Source organism: Carassius auratus, chromosome 30 (genome assembly GCF_003368295.1).
Source record: "Carassius auratus strain Wakin chromosome 30, ASM336829v1, whole genome shotgun sequence".
In the NCBI taxonomy this organism is placed as follows: domain Eukaryota; kingdom Metazoa; phylum Chordata; class Actinopteri; order Cypriniformes; family Cyprinidae; genus Carassius; species Carassius auratus.
In genome coordinates, this window is record NC_039272.1 from 3,293,440 (window position 1) to 3,313,482 (window position 20,043).

The following is a 20,043-nucleotide window of genomic DNA, read 5'->3' on the forward strand; positions in this document are numbered from 1 at the left end:
AGACAAATATTAGATTATGAGAGCATTGGTCGCTTTGGGTAAATGCAATGAGCTCTACGTAACGTGACACCAAAACAAACGCTTATGGCCTGGCCTGCGTTCATGAAACAAGGCGGAGAGAAAGCCATTCCTCTCCCAACTTTTCAAACAATAGCTCTTCCGGTCATTCAAATCAGCAGCAGAAACATTTACACACGACAGCTGATGTAGAATAAAAACAGATTGCAGGGCTTTTGTTCTCGCAGCTCGGCTTCCAAATGCAGACACAGAAATACGCGTGCAACGCGGCCCTTGACCCTTTCACTCGGAGTAAGAGGTCACGAGTGAAAGGTCACGAGGAGGTTTGGGAGTGAAGGAAGTGTGAGAAAGCCAAAATGAGACTGCCAAATGAAGTGTTACCAAAAAAAAAAAAAAAAGCATCTATGATAATAATAATAATAAATAAACTGCTACAGTTAAATTATTACTTAGAATAGTAAATAAGTATAGTAATAAATACTAAGAATATATTCATTCTATTTTATTTATAACCAATACTGGGAATAGAACAATAAGTTACAAATTATATTTTTGTTAAATAATATTTGATTCCTTGAATCTGTTTTTTTTTTTTTTTTTTTTTTTTTTAAATCAGCTCAGAGATGTTTTTTTTTGGCATCAAAAGTCAAAAATGTTTACCACGGTGAAATAATGACTAAATGAAACATTAATTCAGATTTCTTGGCATCCCAAAGTCACAATTTTTATTTAATAATATTTACAAAATTTAATAAATATCTCTAAATAATGATGGCACATTTAAATAAATAGATTTTTCCCCAATTATATTAGGGTTCTGTATTTAAAGAGATGTAGACTAGACCAAAGCGACTGTTTGCACGCATGTTTGTATATGAAAAACAGTGTTGTTCTTCATTCAGAGCACCTTATGTAATACCATCATACAATGCACAGGCCTGAAGACTAGGAAAGAATACAACACAAGATTTCCCTCCTCTCCCTTGTACACAGCAAACAAAGAAGCCAAATAAAGGCACGGCTGCGGTCCCATGCCCAGTCAGCTGACTTCCTGATGACATCAGTGCCCTCTGCTCTCTGGGTCACGACCCTTAGGGCTGTGTGGTCAGGTGTCATCTGATGAAGAGACGACCGCACCCACACTTTTGTCCACGTGGCAGCTGTGTCTATGGTGCGATGACATCACAGCAGAAAGCCCTGCCCAGCGGAGCACAAGAGCCCGGGCTTTTCTCAGACCCGGCCTGCACCTGTGCAGAAAACCACTGCGTACACATTCCTTCTCAAGTCTGGGCATGGTTATAACACAGCCTTCTGAAAGAGAAACTACACCTTTCACAGCTATCTGTGAGATAACCACCGCGTTTATGAATGAGAAGAATGGAAAACAGCATTTCACAAGAAAAGATCAAAGGCAATTGGAAAGAAAGGCAGATAGAGGAATACGTAAGAAGATGTACTGCTGGTAAACACGATACATGCACAAAGGAATGTAACACAACTACCTGTAGAGCCATGCAGATAGTCACGTAACAAGAAGGTCATGCATCTAGAAACATTAACACCTTTCAATAGCCCAAGAATAAGCATTTTACTGAAGAATACATGTGCTTCTGAAAAAATCTAGATAAACATTTCTGCTTTTAAACCTGGTTTACTGTAAATGTAATAAAGTAAATGGATGCAAAGTAAAAAAAAAACTAAAATGTAAAATAAAATAAAGACAGGATATAAGCAATCTGTGGGCAGCAGTCACGTGCCACAAGAGAAAACATACCAAGAACACTTGCTATCTCATGATCTTTTGTGTTTTTGACTTGTTTGGTCACAGACATGTGGAAGGAAGCAATGGCAGAAAAAAGGGGGAAGATGATACAAGGGCACTAGCTCTCTCAAGAGAACTGGTAAGTAACCAGATCATCAAATCATCCAAAAGAGGAACATCAGGATCATGCACATGCATTAGCTTCTATATTGATTTCCTAACATTACTGCCATCTGGTTTTTATGGGTAATCAGTAATCATCTGATTATGGATTCGAGCTCAGCTTGCTTTATTATTTATTAACAATTGTATATGTGCTTATACAGGCAGGCTTGTGATCACAAAGAGGAGTTAAATTCTAAAAACAGTAAAAAAAATAAAATAAATTAAAGGCATCATTGAGTGACTACATGGTTCTAGATCATTCGAAAGCGCAGTAAGGATCTTTTAAAAAACAAAATTTGTCAGCAAGCCTTCTATATGATGCGTGCATTTCCACACACATTTTTTAAATGCCTGCTAATCGAAATATATATATATATATACACAGCAGTTACAGCAGTTACAGGTAGATTTTTCTTGTTGTTGCAACATTTATGATTGATTGGGATAAATCCAGTATGCATTATGGTAAATTATAAACTTACAGGGAGGCTCTGCTAAACTTATATCATGCATATTTATTTGAATTAATTATAGCTTACTAAAACCATCCAAAATCAGCGCTGCAGTGCAGCGAGTCTAACCTGTTGCATAGCAACTGTAGCAGCATTACTGCAGATCCCTCACCTCGAGCAACACCGGTCTGCCTTAACCCATACATCAGTAAACCAGCATTCCCGCCTCAATCAAACCTCACAGAGAGTTATAATGAAAGAGACCGGACAACGGAGGATGCCAACAGAAAGTATTACAGAAGCAGAGCCGCTTCTGGCAAAAGCTGAAGCACATCTGTCTTATCTAGTCAGCGTGGAAATTTCCATTTCCTCTGAGTCCACGAGGACCCAGAGGCAGCAGACTACAGCTGACCTGACTGAAGCACCCCCGCAGCCGACATGAGCCTCACAAACAGCCAATCAGGACGGAGAGGGCGGGGCCAGCAGGTGTATGCTGTAGACTAATACATATGACCTGAATGATAGAGGAGAAGGGCAGAAAATACAGAAAAGAGGTGGAAAGATCAGCAGATAAGAGAGATCCTGTGTTGTGACAACTCAAAACATTTTTTACAGGTACAACTTATACTGGACCAACAAAGTAAAAAAAAAAATAGCACAAATAAATAAAACTATATAAATCAACAAATTCTGATAATTAAATCAGGAAGTGACTGACTTTTGTATTTTAGTGAAAGGTCCCATCGGGATTTTATGGATATTGATTAAATGTATACAATGAATTAAATCAAAATACATTTTAATAAATTATACAATGAAACAGTTCTGTTAACCCATTAGAAGAAATGTATATATCGTATCCTTATATATATATATATACACAATTTTAAAAGAATCCTTGCCAAGGCTGCATTTATTTATTATATAAAATTTTAAAAGAATCATTTATTTATTTATATTTAATAATAATAATAATAATATCATATATAAAAAATGTATTCAGTGTGAGCAAACGGAAAGAAAAAAACAATAATGGTTACTAATATTATTACCTTTTACTTTTTAGTTTGTTGATCAATAAACTGTATAATAATAGCAATAACAATAATAATATTGTTATGTTATTAGTTCTAAATTATTCAATTATAAGTATATATATTTTGTAATGTCATGATATTTTTAATATTTATAAAAACTATAAAGAACTCTAATGACCACAGTGGACTTGACACATTAACCAAAAAAGTCCCTTCACACTGCCTCCTCTTTTTCTGCATCTATCAAAGAATCTATTGGGCGCAAGCACTGTGCTTCAGCCAATAGAAAGGAAAGAGGAAATGGGTCTGGAAGGCTGACAGGCGGGAGCTGAGGATGACCATATAAGGTAAAATCTGCAGTCAGCAGCCGCCTGAGCTCAGTCTGCAGCAGGAACAGTAGGGGGCTCCTGGAATACAGACTGGGAATCAGAATGACACATCCATGGCCACACACACACACACACACACACACACACACACACACACGTTCAGTTCTGGATATGGAGGTGGACTTTGAGAATGAATGCTCTCTTCCTTCCCATGTGCCCCTTTTTCCTGTTTCTCTCTTCTCATCTTTGGTGCTCACGTTCTCCCGTTTTTCCGCTTTTTTGTGAAGTGACAGCAGGAATCAAATGTGTCTGCACAGGGGCCCAGTTTAGAGGCAGGAATCCCCCAAAATATGTCCAACGTATGGTAGAATCAATACTAAATATTTTGGCTTTAATATGATACCAAATCAGTACCTAAATCAGCCTGGATGACCAATGATTTGAAACTAGGGCTGTAGCACAGGTTTAATTTCCAGAATATCAGTAATTTGGAACACATTCGAGTTTAACTTTACAGCAACAGATTATCATTCATGATGACTCTTTAAAAAAAAAAAAAAAAAATTATTGCGCTTTCATAGAAGCACAAATCAACTTGCATGATAATTTTCAGCAAACAGCACAAATGTATTTCATGAAAACACCGGCTAGATTTCATATAATTTCAGCAGAATATATCAACAGATTGCTAAACTCCAACTTGTGTGCTTTGCTGGTGTTTTCTCCGTAATGCAGAAGAGAGCGTGTGCTCATTGTTGCATGGCTAGGAAAATTTAGTGAAGCACTGGGCAGAAAGTGTATTGATTTAAAAGCAAAGATTTAATTTCAGAATAAATAACCAGTGGGCAAACGTCACAGAAAATTATGCCTTATAAACGGGGAGAAGCAGAAAACATTTTCTCTAACGTTCACCCAGTCTGCATTTACAATAGTGTGCACAATTTTTATTTTTCCTATTTTAATATATTTGAATTAGTTTTTTTCTATTATGGCAAAGCTGAATTTTCAGCAGTCATTACTTCAATCTTCAGTGTCTCACGATCTTTCAGAAATAACTGTAATATGCTGATTTGCTGCTCAAGAAACATTTGTCATTTCTGCATATCAATGTTGAAAACAGTTGTGCTGCTTAATATTTTTATGGAAACTGGGGTTCATTTTTTAATGAATAGAAAGTTCAAAGGAAGTAGAAATATAACTCCTTTGAACAATCTTTGTCACTTTTGATTTAGTGTTTACATTCAAGTGAATTCACCATTGCTAAAGGTATTCGTTACATTCTTAAAAAAAAAACATATTGACCCCAAACCTTTAGGTAGAGTACAGATAAGTTACTCTAAAGGACACTCATATTCATGTCACAGAGCCTAAATCATCAATCCACCTTAATTAGCTCTACAGTCCACACAGGTTAAGCTCCATCATCAGCATCTGTGGTACATATCATTCCATAGTTACACAGATCACCTGCTTTACATGACGTCATGACGAGAAAGATAAGCCATTTTATCACATCTCATCTGTCTCATGTTCACACGTACAATGCTTTAGTCTTCATCACACGTTTGCTTGCATTGCAAGGCTTCGTGTCCTTTTTTTTTTAAACTGGAAATGATTATCTGTTATTTTCAACAGAAGTCACTAAATACGTGCTCTGAAAGTCTGGTTCCTTGTTTCTTCAGGGTTTGAGTTGCCAGTATCATAATAGAGACAGTAAACGGAGAGTTTTCAGTGCAATGTTCCATATTTTGTGTGGTCAGGCAGAGGGGACTGGTCAGTGTGAATGGAAAGCATGAATGCAATGTCTGCGGAAGACTGTGGCCATCCGTTTCCCACCGCTTCTCTCATAAGTTAATGAGAGAACACAGCTGAATGAAGACGGGAGAAAGACAGACATGTGATTAGTAAGACACCTGATGGTCTCCTGAGGGGGAGACACAATAAGAGTCTGATTCATGCTGCTCTGCCTCCCACACACACACACACACACACACACACACGACAACTTCACTGCTCCTCACGCCAAAACACACAAAATAAATCAAAAAGATTCATTTCACATGAGCATAATGCACACATACATGGTGTCTATCAAAAACTATCCTTATCTGTCTGTATATAACAAAACTGACAGCAAACTGCCACAATGTTTATAGTTAAATGAACACTTCATAGTTACTTTCGCCAAAATTGGTGATAAACAAATGCAAAAAATATAAAGTTTATGGCTAAAAAAAATAAAGGTGTAAAAAAAAAGATTTTTGAAAAATATAAAAGTGGCCAGTATTAAAATTAATATTCATAATAAATCTTTCCATAAATAAATGACAAACAAAACACTAAAAACTAAAATTACTTCATGAAATGTAAAAAAAATTTCATGTCAGCAGGTCGAAGTGACCCCAATCCCAATAACGTGATGTTTCAGCCCCTAAAATGCTAATTTTACCAAAGGAACCCCGCCAAAATATTTGTATTTTAATCGCCCAGAACGAAACACGATTGGGCTAGTTTTGAGAAGTAATTGGGCAGGTTTTGTTTTGAAAACCTGGCAATCCTGATCTGAACGCAGGTGCTGGATATATTTATAATTTAAAAAAAGCCCTAAACTAAATGCTGACCCACTCTGGGCTTGCTGATACAAGCGTCTACCACTACCCTCATCAGGATAGTCAGTCATGGTTATTATTCTGACATTATTAACTCAGTCTCATGTCGTTCCAAGTCTGTATAACTTGAGAACCCCAAGACAAAATATCTTTTATTTTCCATGGAAGAAAGTTAAATTAAACGAAACGACACCAGGGTGAGTAAATGATGACTTAAGATAAGCAGCTCTGGCCACTTACACTTCAAGAGCTTTGAGCACTCAGCCAAACAGCTTCCACTGCTTCCTGCTGGGAAACAGACAGACGCATGGGTCTGAGGATTTTGGGGAATCGAGTGAGGATGAGGAGTTCCCATACAGATTTGAGCTGGGAAACAAAGGGCTGTGTAGAACCTGGCATACGCACAGGGACAATAGCCCCCAGAGCCAGCTGTCTGTTTGCAGGGGGCTTCTGGGAACGGGGCGGCATGGGAACCTGGACCATAGACAGATGCAGCGCTGCACTGAATCAGAGCAGATACTTAGGGAGGGGTGCAAAGCGTCAGATGAAGCAGAAGGACAGCAGACAGGACATAACACAGACACAAAAGAACCAAAAAAAGACATTGAAGTGAAGAATTGTTTTTTTTTTTTGAAGGCTAAATTTAAAAGAAACTTGGTGTAATGATTCACTCAAGTCATGATGATACGATTCATGATACTGATTTAGCAATAAGATTTTCATGAAAATGAGATGTAAGAAATTATAAATGAAAAGGTGTTTATTATTTGCTGCACATTTCTTTGTTTAACTGAAATGTTAAAAATAGAAATAAAATAAATATATGTAAACAAACTAAGGCTTTGCCTGTGCTCTATCCTTTTTAGAGTTAAACACTGACTTTTAATCATGATCCAAACAAAGATGCTGCAAACACGCAGCATGAGCAGTTTTTAATCTAGATTGTATCATTTCCAAATATGACAATCAGAGATTCCCCTCAGAGATGCATTTCATAAACTTTATTGTGATTCATTTAATATCTCAACCAGCTTATATCACATATTTGTAACGACTTTTAACTTTAATTGTTAAGTCCCTAAAAAAGCAAAAAGCAAGTTATGACAATTCACAAAACCCACTGATGCCACATACTGCATCACAGTCTGAACTAGTCCAAAAAAACAAAAAAAAACATCTTCCACTAAGCTAGGAATCTGTAGAATACAAAAGCACTGACACACAAATTCATTCAAAATATCCCCGGAGCCTCAGCAAAAACATTTAATCTAAGCTCATTTCAGCCCTACGTCAAGGAACGGACAGATGGATCAAGCAATCTGCTCAGGGAAAACACAACAGTGAGAACATGAGAACAAACAGGACTTCTTTTCACAGATTAATCATTTCCCCTCACACTTGCATCAGGGTTGAAATGACAATGGATTTATACTTGTGTAATCCATCACATTTTTTAAGCTAACCTGAAACCTGAGTTTCAAGGACCAATTATAAAACCAATCATGTAAATAACAGAGTCGTTTGCAACTGAGCTCGTCTGTCCAGGCAGCTGAGCGTTTGAGTGTGACATCATTTACGAGCACATGATCGAGTGTGTGTGTCGCTGATGACAGGCTTCAGGATCCAGGCGAGAGCCCGAAGAGGTTTGGATGTCACAGTCGCGTCTGAACGCTCTCTAATTACAGGGAACTGTTCCGCTTGTCAACACCACTGCTCCGGCTTGTCGTGCAAATCTCACCAGTGTCACCGCAGTAATCGGAGATGTGCCAATTGACACCATCAGATATATGAATCCAACACTTTCTTCAGATGGACAGCTACTAAACACTAAACCCATAACTAAGGTTTAAGGCCTGTTCACACCAAGGACAATAACTATGAAGATAGCGGTAAATATATAGTTCAAAAATGTATTATCAGTATTAAAGAATAGCAGAGTCCACACCACAGCTATAACTATAAATGCAGAGAAATGAAATAGTTGGAATCACTTTCAGAATGATTTTATTTTTCAGCTGATGAACAGTAAAAACATTGACAGCCAATCAGAACCAATCCTGCCATAATGAGCTCAAGAATTTAAACGTGCACTTGGAATAAACAAGCTGGTCAGCTGGTGTGGACGCTAATAGTATCTTTATAGTTATTGTTCTTCATGTCATCATTTACTCATCTATTTTATACACAGTGACATTTTACAGATCTCTCACCTTATGAAGAGGCAAAACCATGAACGCTCCTCCTCCGCTGGCTTCCACAATTATGGCAACAAATTTGGGGTTGACTGCGCAGAAGGCGCTATCCCACGTGACACGGGACACCCTGATGTCATCATAGCACTGGTCGTTCTTCACCGCCTGGCCGAACACATGCCGGAACTTACTCTGTCGCACAACCCGTTTGAACATATCTGTAGAGAAAAACAGGACGAGAATGATGAATGAACCCATCACATGAACGCTCGAGTGCTTTCACTGAACAATCATGAACCACGTACAGGAAAAATTGGTTGAAATGCCATGCGTTCATACTAACTTTACTTAATGACAAGTAGATCTGCAAAAATGTAATGCATTCCAAATGCGATTCCATGCACATTTCAATTTAGGCACACCATCGTCACATTAGTGCACTGCAATCTGTAATCCAATGGTGTTATGTGTAAATACAAGCACTTTACTCTGCTTAAACATGGTCTTAATCCACTAGCTAGTTTAAATATAATCCTAAAACATGACAAGTGCTGCAATGGTTGCACTTAAAGTCAATAATTACCTGAACAGAACAGTGGCACTTCAACATTACAGAGGTAACTGATAAAACTGCCAAACATTCACATGACTCCAAAGTGTCTGGCACACAGCACAATGATGAAATCGATCTCAAAGAGCTCCGCTCAAAGTGGAACAAGCGTGTTTTGACTGAACACGTACCAGATGGGTTCACCATCGCCAATGTTGAAACAAACCAGAATAAATCCCCACTCAGAACGCATTACTCACCCTATTTCACACAGCAAACTCCAAATCAGCGTCAACACTACACATTGGTCTCTATGCTATCTGTTTCGGCTTGTCTTGCGTTGGTTCTAAAAACAAACCTGAATTACGAGAACGTTCTGTCTCTGTGCCATTTCCCAACAAAAACAGTAGAAACTCTAAGGCTGGATTGAGTCAACCCTCATTGCTCCGGGGGTGAGAAACAATGTGATTACAGTAAGTCTGTAATACAGTTAACACAGAGCTCAGCACATTTAGACCTGCATATTAATTAACTTTAAAACGATCTGAGCTGGTGCAAAATATTTTGTCGAGGGTTCTTGCAAGAGAGACTGTAGTATTATTTTACATAGTACAGACGATTAGTAGCACGAACAGACTAACTGACTAACAGCAGTGGCATCTCCACTTGTGTCAGTTCCAAAATCATCAAAAAACCTTGTCAGTCAACAAGGAGTATGACCTGAAAAAATCTGTTGCAGAATCTGTAAATCAGGGTTATTATAGTTAACTAAAACCATTTAAAAAAAAAAAAAAAAATTGTGGTTGCTAAGCTTATAACTCATTTTAATTTAGTTTAACTTGATGTACTAAAGTAGCTAAAACTGAAATTAAAAATGAAAAGGTTACACACATTTCCAAATACTAAAACGTTAACAAGTATTCAAATTAAATAATACAGTGCATAATTTATCAATGCAAATGTTTTTTTTCCCGTTATATTTTTATATTATCTGTCAATACGCTAATACGTACACTTTAGGTACCAATATGGACTCTTTAGGTACAAAGGTGTGCCTTTTGAAAAGTTACCGCCCCATTGACAGCTTTTGTATTTTTTTTTTTTCTGAGTGTAGTAAATGGTAGAGGTCGAGGTCTCCTACAGCCGGTGGACCAGCGTGGAGGAATGAGGACAGGAAGCAGTTCCTGTTGGGTGGGTTTAGCTGTTTGACTGAGGGAGAAATGTGACCTTTGTTTCCGGATAATACAGTGTGAAGCACAAAAGGTTTTACACCAATCACATCCGTCAACACCATGGATATCCCACTGTACAGAAGACAGTCATAGACATTAACTCACATGAACCATTTCTAATGTTATCTGTCAATATGTAAATCTTATCCCTTCATTTGTTAAGACCACTGACCACTGGAAGTGACAATCTGCTGTGCTACACGTAGGGCTGTTTCGAATGCCATTTTTTGAGCTTCGAAGCTTAGGTAGCAATCAATATCGAATATTCGAAGCTTCGGTGGGTGGGGCTAAATATATAATAATAGTGTCGGTTTGCATTTGTATCATCTTTCACGACTTCACGTTTCACTCTTCGGCATCGTAAATGTGTTGCGGCAGACCCAGTGGAGTGCAGTGTTGCATTTGGTGCAATATGATCAGGTGGCGCACATTCTTTAAATATTAATAAACATTTAATAATCTTTTAATTAGAACAGTTTCCGGTACGCATTACACGGGCAGGTTTATGCTCCGAAAACGGACAGTGCACAAGTGATACAAAACACAAAGTCTGTTGAGAGCAAGAACTTTAATAAGGTATTAATAATGAACATTTCTTGAAAACAAATGAATCCCAAAACAGAAATTAAATTAGTAACACACAGTGATTTCAACGAACTGTAATAAATAAAGAACACGATAGCATGCTTATAAACAGTTGAATAAGAATAAATGAATTGTTTTTAAAATGACACAAAATGTAATATCTATTACAATTAGTTTTATTCTATATAAGAGATTTATTTTGTCTTATTCTGACTTTTTGTTAATTTAAATCTTTAAAATGCGCGATGCTTTTATTGAAAGCATGTTGCAATTAGCCTATTTATCATAGCAAATTAAGCGCATAAAAGCAGTTTTTTTTTTTTTTGCCGCGTGCTACTTACAGAACTCAGGTGATTTTTCAAACTTGTGGTGCTGTTGTGGTAGGCAAGTTTCAAATCGCATATTTGACACACTGCCTTTGTCTTGTCATCCTCAATTTAAAGTGCTCCCAAATAGGGATGTTGCGGTGACAGATTTTTTCCACCGGTTAATCGACGTGTGAAAAAACCGGTAATTTCGGGTGGCCGAAAATGCGGTCGTGCAGACGTGCACACGTCTCAATTTACTTTCACTTTAATTAGCGGCAATTCAGTAGCATTTGTTTGAATTAACCATGGGTTAATTTATTTTTTTCTTAATAAAAATACACAAAACAATAAGACACTCGCTTGTATTACATATTGCAAAATGAATAATAACTTAACACACCATGCAAAAACTAAACAAAAGCACTTATGAAACGCCTTTAAAGTGCATTTATTAACAAAACGAACCACTGCACACATTGTGGAAGTATCAAACAAGAAATTATATAAAATATTACTATATTATATAAATTATATAAAATTCACTATTCGTTAAATAAAGTGCCTGCCTTGGCTTTTTCAGCAAAAAAACAAACAAACACCGCACAACCATCGAATATGCAACGAACGAAAATCAAACACATCCCTGTTGGCATTTGGTTTGAATCCAAAATATTTCCAAATAGGTGCTTTTGCATTTCGCTTTGAAACCAGATCTTCCGCCATCCTTTAGCTCGCCTCACTCTCCTCAAATGATAAATGAAATCGGACACCTGCTGCTTTACTGCGGCGCTCGTTCCGCTCACGCTAAATTAAGAAGGCACGTAGTCACTAACTGAATTAAGTGCTTTATTGCTATAGGTTAAAACTTCAACACGATGGGGACGGTGCCGGTGGTCAAGTGCTATGACCGGTAGGTGGGTTAAACACCGTGTATCACCGGTAACACCGACTATCGCAACCAGCCTACTCCCAAACAGCTGAGGTCTTGGGCATTTTGTACCTATTCAGTATGAGATGAAATAAATCACTACGTTCGCCAATGGGCGGTTCAAGCATGAGTGAGAATGAATCCGCGACGGAAGTCACGTGTTGAAAAAAAAAGAATATTCGAATCTCAAAACTGAAAATCGAATGCCACCCCACCGAACGAATATTCGAATATTCGATTATTCTAGTACAGCCCTACACGTCAAAAATTTTATACAAAACATTATTTTCTTGTTTTGAATAAAGAAGAAACAGTCTTCATAGGGCTGGGTGATATGGCCAAAAACTTGATTTATTATATTTTTCCATATCAACATTGATATTTATCAAAAAATTTTGTTTGAAAAAAAAAAATGCTGCAAACAAACACAACAAAACTGTATAAATTAAAACTAATTAAAAATATCTTGGCTGTATGACATTTCTTAAATATTATTAATATTATTGTTAATAATAATATTATTATTATACTTAAAGTATATTTTCACATACATTAGTACTGAATTTCTTTCATAATTTCTTCAAGTTAAACCTAACTTTTATTTTGGCAGTTTGTCACAAAGATCTTTGAGTTTGATGCGTTTGTGTATAATAGTTTTTCACAAATTAAAACTTTGTGATTTGACTCTCAGAGCAACTCTAATGGAACACAAAAACTATACGTCAGTTGAACACACTTTTGTTTCGGTGACATTTTATTAACAAAAGGCTATCTAATATTGGGCAGATATGGCCATGACGCTACATCTCACACTTCCTCCAGCACCACAGAAGGCCTCGCACAGTGCACTACTACCACACACGCTCCAAACAACTCAACTGCAGCGATTTCCTCATTCTGACCCCTTTCAATGCCTCATTTCCCATAAGCTGCTGAGGTCGACTGCCTGAGGGTAACAAGTTCAGAAAGACATGCAATCTTTTCAGGAGCACAAGTGGAAGCGAAAAAGGTTGTTTGGGCTGCAGAGACAGTTCTTCACTTCTCCAAAAGCAGCTTTAGGTTCAACAAACTGTCTTTTGTGCATATAAGGATGTACACAACAACAGACACAGGGAACGTTGTGGTAACACTGCTTCTCTTCTTTGTTACTGCTCGGCTGAATAGAGCAACGAATGAACTGAAGAAACAGAGAGCTACAAGACAACAAACCCTAACCTGGATAAGACGGTATGCTAGCTTAGCAGACTAACTGAAAACAGAGACATTTAGCCATTATGTAACTATTTGTGACTAAAACTTAGGGTTACAAAGGGTCGGAAATCTAACAGTAAATTACCGCAAACTTTCCAGATTTTTTGGAAACTTTCAGAAAGTTTACCAGAATTTTTTTTTTGAAAGCCTCCGCATAGGTTCTGTCAAACATTTACTCTTGCCTGTAGCAAAATTATGCTCGCATGAGCATTCAGAGGCATTGCTTGCATTCTTTTGTCTGTTTTAATCAGTCACTACATCTCTATGATATAAAACAAGCTCAATATTCATTCCGAACAGAAAGGTGGAATTCAGAGCACGTGCAAGTCATGATTGTGAAATATATCAATCCCCACACCTCAGAATCAAGATAAAATCAAAGTGAATCATTGTTTTCCTCCCAATCCACACCAAAAGGCGGGAAAACTAAATCACAAATATGACAATCAACACAAACATCTAACATTGCTAAGCTTGCAGTGTAGATTACGTGTAAAGAGTGCACTTTATTCATAGTCAGTTCCTTTGGGAATAATGCCGCAAAGTGATAATCAAATGGTCTTAAATTTCAGCAAAGGATAAATGGATTTGCAGCTCTAAAAATCGCTTGCAGTAGCTCTGCTACTAAATTTATTTCAAAATGGCAATCCATAAAGTCATGAAATATTAATACAAAGTAACTCCACAATTATCGGACAGTTTCAGTAATGGCATAAACTAATAATGACTAAGAAAAACAAGTACCAAGTGAAATGATTCCACTTCCACGTGCACATGTGGAGATAGGATTCACTTCATACATTAGCAGAGCTGCACTTGATTTGACATCTGCACTGCTCTGAAGACCTGACGTGGCATGTGAATCCAGATGAAACGTGCTCAATCTGATCAGCACTATCCTGCTGCTGGTATTTAGTCTCTAACCCACACTGACACACCAGAATGTCACACAACATCTCTTCCACAAAGGCATTCACACTTGCATCTGTGGTGCCAGAGGTTAGCATGGGGCCACAACCGTAGCGCTCTTGGCAGTCATGTTGCAGGCCAGGTGGAGAGATAAAGAGCGAGTGATAGCGAAAGGGAAGGAGAGAGGGGGCGTGGCACTTTGCGTAGATTTGAATCAGCAGATTCATGTAGTCAAACTGTGGTCGGCTGTTTAAAGGTGGAGTCTCGCTGTCGTCAAAGTAGAGCAGAGGACTTACTGCCAAGTAACACATGGTGAAATCCAGCCTGTATTTACCAACACTCATGAATCGCCTAGCAACACCAGCAAAATACCAGAGTAGGAAAAAAACGGTGGGAAAAAAAGGTAGAAGTAAACCAAGAAGTAAATTTGGCCTTTTAAGTACAAAACATAGCCGGCTGATGCTGAGACTCAACACAGAGCTCTCTGATATATTACTGAATCACACAGAGATTATTTTCAGCCAAAAAAGGCTACAGTACAAGCTCTATTTTAGCAGACAGGCCTATTACAATCAATCAATCCAAACTAAAATAACCAACCCGATTGCTTTAAATCATCTTTGAGGGTTTTAGTTTACTCAAGCGCACACCATAAAACTGAAGCATTGAAGGGAAAGTTCAGATTCACTTTTCAGAAACAGAAGATATTTTGAGAAATGTATCAGTGTTTTCTCTCTATACAATAGAAGACAATGGTCTCCAAAACCGGTTGGTCAACAACATTCATCAAAATATCTTCTTTTTTGTGTGAAAAGTCAAAGAAAACAAAAATTACCACTCCTCTACATCACTCTCACATCAAAGAGTAAACCACATAAACAACGAATCTGTGCACATACGTTGTTTACGTATGTGATACTCTCAAAAATAGCGCCAAGATGATGCGGAGGAGATGAAGTGTTGAATAAAATCATTAATGTTTCATTTGCAAACAAAAATTAGGAAATGCTCTCTTTTTGGGTGAACTATACCTATAATTTGATAGCCCCTAAAAAAGAATTTAGACCGTGATTGCCATTATAAATTGACTCTAAATGTGGAACTTTGAGCAGTCTTGGCTGTAACATTTGGATTTCAGTTCTAAGTCTATGAGAAAATGTGCAAAAAGTTCATACATGTACATGAAATGTGACCTAGATCAGTTGTGGTTCTAAGAAGCTTGGACCACCCCGAGACATAAGAGTTTTCGTAAACATCCAAATAACAAAAATTTGTTGTGGGCCAAAGCTAGCCACTGTGGTTAAACCAAGTAAAACGCCAAAAAAAAAAAAAAAAAAACACTGTGGTTTTGCAATACCAATACACAGAGGGCAATCACACAAAAAAAGAAGAAAATTTTAAAATGGCCAAGTAACCAGAGTTTTCCCATTTTTTTGACCACTTGAGATGGACTGAACCCATGTTGTCTGGTGATATTTGGGGGGGTGGGGGACAACCTTACAGTGTATGCTTTGCATTAGATGTATATTAACTCCAAATCTCCAACATGTGATCGGTTTCTCAAAAGCTAACAATGACTTCATCACTCAACAGCCCACATTCTGACAAGTACAAAACGCAACATGCTGTATCACTCCAGCACACAATAGCAGTCTTGACACTTCCATGAGTCATAAGGCGGCCGCCTAGACCATCCAGCAGCCATTAAGACAGTTACATAACACCATAAAACATTCATTTATACAAATAGAGTCTCCTGTATAACTTTACCACATAATCTGGCCATAATTGCAGCTGAAAGGCTTGACATTGTTGTCAGCACATATGTCGAAGAGTCCTATTCAGCAAGACACTGACTGGAATAAAAATGTCCCCTAAAAAGGCAACAATGGGAGTCTCAGAGCATTGGAGAATGGGAAATGATAATGGTGTAAATTCACTGCCAAACACCACAATATCAATTCACAGTAGGATGATAGAGCAGCATTCTGAATTGAGGCTACGTTTTCACAACAACAATGTAGTCACAAAAAAGGTTTTCTTGCGTTTTTAAAAAGTTTCACATATACACGACAACGTTTTCAAAATGATTTCCGTTTACACATTCGCAAAAACACTGCATGACGTATGCCAGGCCAGTAGTTGGCCCCGTCACCTTGCTCGTAAACAGCACCTGAAGGGAAGTAACGATTAGCTCTTTGTGGGTGGGAGTTCTATCACTAAAATCACCACACCAACTGTTGCACTTCTCCTCATTCATTGCGATAGCAGCTTTAGCAAACGCTTGAGCAGCAACAACACTACCATATACTCTGCCATTGTGGTTTATGTTTGTTCGCACTTGCTTTTAAAGGGATACTCCACCCCAAAATGAAAATTTTGTCATTAATAACTTACCCCCATGTCTTTCCAGACCTGTAAAAGCTTTGTATGTCTTCAGAACAGAATTTAAGATATTTTGGATGAAAACCGAGAGGCTTGTGAGTGACTGTCCCATTGACTGCCTTCTCGTCACTTCATAACGTTACGGTTGAACCACTGATGGCAGATGGACTATTCTGAAGGTGTCTTCCATACACTGTCAAGGTCCAGAAAAGTAAGTTACCTGGCAGTCAATGGGACTGATCAAGAAATGATTTGAGGTATAATTTGTGAAGAGGTGTGCGACTACCTTAAGCCAACAGACTTCTCTCATTGTTTCCTGACAGGTTAATGATCATTGCAAACCAAGTTACTGCCAAATCGATCCAGACCATAAACTGATAGCAGTCTGAATACATACCAAGCAAGTGTAGGGGAATGCCATGCATCCAAAAATGCTTTTCTTTCATAATGTGCATCTGTGTTTGTCTCCATTAAGGGAATGAAAAATCTACACAGAGTAGCCGAGCAGCCCTGGCAAAGTCTTAGGGAATTTATTGCAAAGTTTTCACAAAATGCAAATAATAACTAATTAACAATTATGTAGAGTAAAGGTTTCTGACTGCAGCTACTTTGCTTGCCCATGCTTGTGTTCTGGGTTTGACAGTTAAACCTGGGCACTAATGCATAAAATTCCAGACAATGTCTAGAAAGCTGCTGGACAGTTTTCCAAGGAATGTTGTAACGAGAACAATGAGGCAGGGCTTGCTCTCACATTCCTCACCCATTAAAAACTGCACAAATAATACCACAAAGAACCGAGGACGGAATTTACACGGTCGCACCAGCCGTGTTAGTAGACTGCCTACATGGACAAAAGTAGTTACAGATGCCATTTTAACATTTTCATAGTTTCACTTGAATGTCGCAATTCACTTTGACAATGCCTCCAATAATTACAACATTGAACATTGGACCCCTGGCTTATTAAGAGATGGGAGAAAGATCTACTTCATCTAAATCTTGAATTGGAAAAGTGCCGCAAACAAGTCACTAAATGATTCATAGATTCCTGACCGCAAAATCAATCCAGCTACTGTCTCCCTGTGAACAGATGTCAGAAAAAGAGCGGAGATGCTCGAATGAAGCTAATCGCGGTTATACTTGTACAACAGAAGTAGGAGCAACAAAAAAGAAATAGGAATTATTTGAGAGACATAAAAATGATCTTGATCAAACCTTCATTTAACCAACAAGGTGAAAAGCCTTTCTGTTGTGGCGACTCTCACTTCACATTGAGTTCTGGGCAATGAATCAGAGTGATACCGCCTCCACAAGCATCTGAGGCGATTCCTTCACTTCCTGAACCCAGCCGTGCACAAAGGAAGCCTTGTAACACAGCAGTGGTATCACTGGTCTACCGGATTCATGGTAAAACAGAGAGAGAAGGCTGGGTAGGCCTCATCCAAGACTGATGGAAGAACATTTACTTTTTGTCAAAGAAAAGTATGATCTAGATTGGTATAGAAGGGCAACATCATTTAGAGGTTACAAGAGTGTAATGTGCCCAGGGCAGACGTGCATCATTTTGAGGTGACAAGAGTTGATTCCTTCAGTAATGCACGTTTTATTATGGATGTGCACTATTCAACGTGTTTTGGACTGTTGATCAGAAACACCCACTCACCACAATGACAGAGCTTAGAAGATCCAGGCTCATTTTTAATAGAACTCCGATTGGATTCGTCTGAATTTGTAAAAGATAGGGAGCGTGCTTTCGCATATAGACAGACAGAGAAATTTTACACTTGACTCCATACATGGCTCTGTTTAAAAATTCCATTTACCAAATATTCTGAACATAAGCACTCCCTTCAACCCTGCCAGTCTCATATAACTATTCATATATTCATATCTCATATATTTACTAGGGGTGGTTAATCTGTCTGATTTCCCGATTCGATTCGATTACGATTATTGAAGTCCCGATTCGATTACAATCGATTTTCGATTATTAACGATTCTCGATTAGCGATTATTGATTTTCCGTTTCACAACAGTAAGTAGTAAACAAACTGTGTAAATCATTACTAATAAATGGTAGAAACAAACCGAATGCATGTAGCGGTTGGGATTTTCAGTTTTCTACATGCAGCAGGCACTCTGATTCCATGTATGGGGCACATATATATTATTCATATGACACACAAACACAAGTAGACAAGACCGGTTTAGTTCAAAATCTATGCCCCGTGTCACATCGCCTCTGCTTCTGCTATGAGCAGCGCGGCCAGATCTGCCTCGCGCACGCGCCGAGTGTGCACAGCTCGGACCACTGTCAGTGTCATTGCTACTCTCCACCTTGCCTCCTAACTGTCCTATGAATACTTCGACCTCGTCTAATATACCCAGAGGCATTAGACAAAGTCTCCACTACAATACTGTCACCCCGATTGCGGAGAGGTGCGGTCAGAAGACAAATATACATGTCTAGCGCGGAAAAAATCTCCCGCCTCGTCCCCGCAACAATAACACGCCTGCTAATTTCGCAATGAACATCCGACCCCTGCAAACATTGTTCACACTTCTGACATTTGGCAAAGGACAATTTACATTGGGCAAAGGATTCACCGTTTGTGCTTGGTGTAGGGCTATACTTTCACTTTCAGTATCACCGTCATCTTCTGAATGCAGATATTCCCCTTCAGAATCAGTGTCCCGCGAATATAAGTCCCAACACTTCATTGCGGGTTTATTGAAGCTTTATTGATGCCATTAGATAATAATAATAATAATAATAATAATAATAATCTAATGCCAATACTCGCTGACGTTGACAACATTGGTCAGATAAAATGGCTCACTCTCACACTAGCTCCGCTTTTTTTCGCACTGATTCAATGCGCTCGCGAAGATTTTGTTAAGAGGAGCATGACGTTTTTTTGAGTCAGAGATTAAGTAGCTATTACATGTCTGCGATCTGGTGCAGGGGAGGTCGCGTGAAATTTGACACCCTATTTGACAAAATCGGCCGTTTTATTCAGTGCCGTAACTCGACCCTGGCACCAAGAGGGCTAGAGCTCCTGCCATGAAAACCAAAATGAATCCACTCGCTTGCTTTGAGCCCAGATGGAGCTGGGTGGATCGGTTGGTTGCTCGTTCCTGTTTTTTCCATTTTACACACCTGCTCTGGCTGCTTGCTAACTGGAACTGGGCGCGTTCGTGACGTTCAACTCCCGGTATAAATTGTTCACAAAATAAAATAATGCAAAAAAAATAAAAAAAAATAAACGATTTTTGGAAATTTAATAATCGATTCATACTCGTCCATAACATAATCGCGATTAATCAATAA

General features: G+C 38.3%; 1 protein-coding gene across 2 annotated transcripts in view; it reads right to left on the bottom strand.

Annotated features, from left to right (window-relative positions):
• The window catches only part of LOC113048888 (coronin-1C-like), a 37,540-nt gene that overhangs the window by 11,320 nt on the left and 6,177 nt on the right, over positions 1–20,043 (bottom strand). For both annotated transcript variants that reach the window (XM_026210845.1, XM_026210844.1), the window contains exon 2: positions 8,583–8,782. In XM_026210845.1, the coding sequence (XP_026066630.1) occupies positions 8,583–8,780 (198 nt within the window). In that variant the 5' untranslated portion in view covers positions 8,781–8,782. The remainder of the gene's footprint in view (positions 1–8,582; positions 8,783–20,043) is intronic.